The 4,572-nt window shown below is 44.3% G+C and overlaps 1 protein-coding gene across 1 annotated transcript; it reads right to left on the bottom strand.

Moving 5' to 3' along the window:
• Positions 1-276: 276 nt before the first annotated feature.
• Positions 277-4,356, bottom strand: htr7a (5-hydroxytryptamine (serotonin) receptor 7a). The gene is made up of 2 exons (XM_027176676.2): positions 3,674-4,356; positions 277-2,676 (listed from the first exon to the last, which is right to left on the bottom strand). The coding sequence occupies exons 1-2, from the start codon at positions 4,207-4,209 to the stop codon at positions 1,902-1,904; spliced, it is 1,311 nt and encodes a 436-aa protein (XP_027032477.1). The 5' UTR covers positions 4,210-4,356; the 3' UTR covers positions 277-1,901.
• Positions 4,357-4,572: the final 216 nt, after the last annotated feature.

Here is a 4,572-nt window from a genome sequence, read left to right as displayed (position 1 = left end):
CTGTGTGTTGTGTGTTATCATGTTAGCTCATCATACACTAGTGAATTTATGGAAAGACACCTGGAAGCCTTCTGACTATAAAAAAAACCCTCTGTGGAACTGAAGAGTGACAGAAATGTTCAATTCAAGACTTGAAGAAAGAGTGTAAAAGTGAGAGTTTTTCTTTTAATAACATAAATAATAAGACTAGATCTACTGAGTACTGACGTTCCCGCTTGTGCAAGAACACAAGCCACAAAACTGACACAAACTTCTAGTAATAAAGGTTCACTGGACGCTTCAGTATAGAAACAGATTTTTAATGATGTACAGAAACTCAGTGACGCCGTAGCTTTCTGTTGTCATGGGTACGAAATACACACGTTTAAACATGGAGAATAACAACAGAGTGTGAACATCAGGATGGTTAAATGTGATGAATAATAATAATATCATAAACATCAGTGACATGCAGATGTTTTATGTTACTCTACATTTACTGTACAGAATAAATTCAACACTGTATCAAATGTTGCTGGTGTAAAAAAGTCAGGACTTAAAGCGTCTACTGATAATCTGTTCTATTCCCTTATACACGGTGGTGCTGGTTGTGCTCCAGAGGAGAGTTGTGTCCTTTACAGTCTGTCGCTTGTGGGCGTGGCCTGTGTAGCACTCGATATTTTAATTAACGATAAAAATCAGTTGTGGCTGTACAAATAATGCTAACTAGTGAAGGAAGAATGAACTAATGAGTTAAAGTCTAATGAGTTGTGTGATTTTATTTTACTCAGCTTCCTCCTCAGATCAGATTAGCAAAGCGAGCTAACTGTAGCATTACATCACTCACCAGAGACACCAGCCATCACTGCTGCGTCCTTCTGAGCTTGGTTTCTCTTCCTAACATCTCAGGACACGTTATTGATAATAAGAGAGATGATGATGATGATGAGGATGATGATGATGATAGAACCACGATGATACATTTATCTGATGTTTCTCAGACGTACAGTAAAATAACCGCAGGTAGGAAGTAAAGTTGTGAGTGAGGAACTGAAGAAACGCTGCACCGGTTTTCTGTAACTGAGCCGACTACATAAGAGTCAGGCATTATAACGCATGACAAGACATTGTATAGGATTATTAGGAACTGTGAATGATGACATTTCCCTGGAGTCCTTCTAATTATTTTGATAGTATCAGACCCTTGTGCGAGATTTATGGAGCTTCAGCATGACACCGAACACCAGACCTGTTCTGATCTTTTTTACTCTTACGTCATTTACATGTAGATTATTTTAGTCCCATGAGCTCTGAGCTGAAGCACAATAACGGCCTCGACACATCAACCTGCTTCTGTTGGAACCCGTTCAGATGACACTCCAGCTTGCTGAAGATAAAAACATCCTTCACTTCTGAGGTTACAGTCAATAAAACAACATTACACCGGGCTGTCAATCACATAGCTCATTAGAATATCAGGCCACGCCTACTAGGACTATGACCTGTGATTTCAGCTGTCGTTTGATCATTTTAACACATTTAGTTCTTTGTTAGTTAATTAAAAAAATTCTAAAGAATTATTAGAAACTTTTATGAATATTTTTCACAACACTTAAAAAAACACAACATGGAGCTTTAGAACTTTTTTTTTACTGATATGTTTAAATTGACCAGGATTTTAAATTGTGATTGCTACTCATTACTACATATTAAAGGTTAGTCTGCCTTGGTGAACTTTGACCCCTGGACATCTTTAACTTTCAAATTTAATTTAGCGTTGTTTATATATAAAGTCCGACCTCAGACCTCAGGCATTGAGGTGTGGTTGTTACCGTAAGTGCCTTCCACATCCTCACACCTTACACTAAAATACAATCATCCATAAAGACTTGACTAGAGCTTGAGAGGATTTGAAATCTTGTTCAGACGGACAGCGTGACCTCTGACCTCGGGCCGAGTCTCAGCGCCTCGTGCATACCGGCGGCAGAGAGCCTGCGGCTGATGTTGCGGTAGCGGCAGGCGAGCAGGCTGCGGTAGGCGGTGCGCAGGTCCCGGTTGGAGAAGGCATAGATAAATGGGTTGATGAGCGAGTTGGCGTAGCCGAGCCACAGCAGCGTTCTCTCTATCCACAGAGGCACGCAGCTGCAGCGCACGCCGCACACGAACGGACGCAGTGTCGACAACACGAAGAAGGGCAGCCAGCAGAAAGTAAACGCGCCCAGCACCATGCCCAGTGTGGCCGCCGCCTTCTGCTCACGCCTGAAGATGGAGGCGCTCTTGCGTTCGGCTTCATTCCACTTAGCACCTCTGAGCCGGTGCATCTTCATAGCCGTGGTCATGCAGTCGCTATCGTCGTCTCGGCTGTTCCTGTCGTCATCATCACCTTCGTCACTCGGGCGTGGGAAGCCTGAAATGGCATGCTTGGCGGCGCTGAGCTTGGCAGTGCGGTAAATACGGCGGTACATAACCAGCATGACGCTCATGGGGATGTAGAAGGCCACGGCAGTGGAGTAGATGGTGTAGCCAAAGTCCTGGCTGATTAGACACTGGTTATCATCGTTGACATTTTGAGCCCAACCGAACAGCGGTGGGAGTGTGATGGAGGCTGAGAGCAACCACACCGACAGAACCATCCTGGCCATGCACCATCCGTTCTGACGCACCGGGTATGTTAAGGGCCTCGTGATGCCCAGGTACCTGAAATAATAAGTCATATTGATGATTACATTAAGTTCAGGAAATTCACGTCACCTGACAGCTGCTGGTTCAGCTGGTGAGGGATCGAGGTTGTACGGCTGCAGTAACACAAGTGACAACAGGCACTAAATGTAATCTTTGGCAAATTCCTTGTGTTAAGAGGAATAAAACACTATATAATGGTTCTTGTGGAAAAAATTAACTTAGTGAAGACACAAAAACCATTTGACCAGAAACACAGGAGATGAAATCAGGGTTGTCATTTTTAAACGTGACTAAATAAAAGATCTGCTCGCTTTAATGTGTCAGAACATTTGGCCAAATGCAGAAAGTCGCAGCTCCGGTCTCGTTCGTCACTGTCACCATTGAGTCATGACCTTTCACAGGAAACGACACGGTCGCATGTTGCTTCAGGAGTGATGCCGGATTAGTCGGCTCACATTTCACTACACCAGACTGAAACATACTGAGATTAGAAACTTTAATAAGATTCAACAGTTTCAGTAAAATAGCTACAACCTGTCAGAAGGAGTGAGAACTTTAGAGCTCGGTCCTGAAGAATCCTGTGTATAGAGACTGATACTGTAACTGATCACCATTATAACCTGCAGCCAACTGATCAGCACTGTCACGTGGCCTCACGTGCACAGTTTTGTTTTTGGTTTTAAATTCTGGTCTTGCTGAAGTTTACAGTAATAAACTGCAGTCACTCGAACTGTTTGCTTCCTGTCTATTTCCTCACTGTCACTGCTTCATTCACTCTGTGCTCTGAAAAGAAACATGCACGTTTATATGTAAACATTTTGGTGCCGTGACCGTCCTGATTAAACCCTATACAGTTCTGGTCAGAACATTTTACTTCTTCGGCTTACTTGTCCTGAGATACAAATGATGATGATGATGATGATGATGCCAACTGGTGACTTTCTGAGCGCGCATGAATCACCTTCAGCCCTGAACAGAACCGCACGTGCTGCGCGCACCGTCTCGTGCTCACCTGTCGATGCTGATGACGCAGAGGGTCATGATGGACGCGGTGCAGCACATGACGTCCATGGCGATGAAAACGTTGCAGAAGAACTGGCCGAAGATCCAGCGACCGCCGATCAGATCAGTGACGCTGACGAACGGCATGACGGCGAGCGCCACGGAGAGATCCGCCAGCGCGAGGGACACGATCAGGTAGTTGGAGGGTTGCCGCAGCTTCTTCACCGAGCACACGGACACCACCACCAACAGGTTTCCGCACGCCGTAACGAGTGTCAGGGCTGTCAGGACGCCTCCGATTAGCGCGCGCTCTACGCCGCCGTAACTCTGCACGTGCTCTGCACAGCGCGTCCGGTTGCCAGCCTCGGGCGGAATCCGCGGCACGGTGGACAGTGGCGGCGGCGGCTGGGTCATCATCATCATCGCCCAAGACTCGGACCCCGAACCCGCTACGCCTGTGTCTCCCGTGTCACGCGCCAAGCTGAAGAGCCGCGCGAGCAGCAACGCGGCACCGGAGTTCAGTTCCGCCGCGCGCGCCTTAACCATCACACTAAATAACGTGTTAAACTAATAAAGAAAAAAGGGGAATAAAAGCGTGACTGAAACTCGTGTGGAATTAAAACGTTAAAATGTTAAAGTGACATTAACATTAAGCGTCATAAAGAAAAAAAATATTTATTTAGGCTATAATTAAATTTGAATTCATGTCAAATATTTCATTTTTATTTATTAATGATGCGCATTAGAGATAAACAGTTTGTATTTAAGATCATTTTATATTAGAATTATCGCCTTTAGCAAATCTACTAAAATAAAGAATTTAACAGAGCGATGTGAATAAAAATAGGATTATTTAAATGATCTTAAATCCGATTCTAAATCATATATTTATTTTGTAATAATTGAAAA

The sequence above is a fragment of the Tachysurus fulvidraco genome, chromosome 12 (assembly GCF_022655615.1).
Source record: "Tachysurus fulvidraco isolate hzauxx_2018 chromosome 12, HZAU_PFXX_2.0, whole genome shotgun sequence".
NCBI classification, from domain to species: domain Eukaryota; kingdom Metazoa; phylum Chordata; class Actinopteri; order Siluriformes; family Bagridae; genus Tachysurus; species Tachysurus fulvidraco.
The sequence above is the reverse complement of the archived record's forward strand: the minus strand, read 5'-3'. Positions and strand labels throughout refer to the sequence as shown.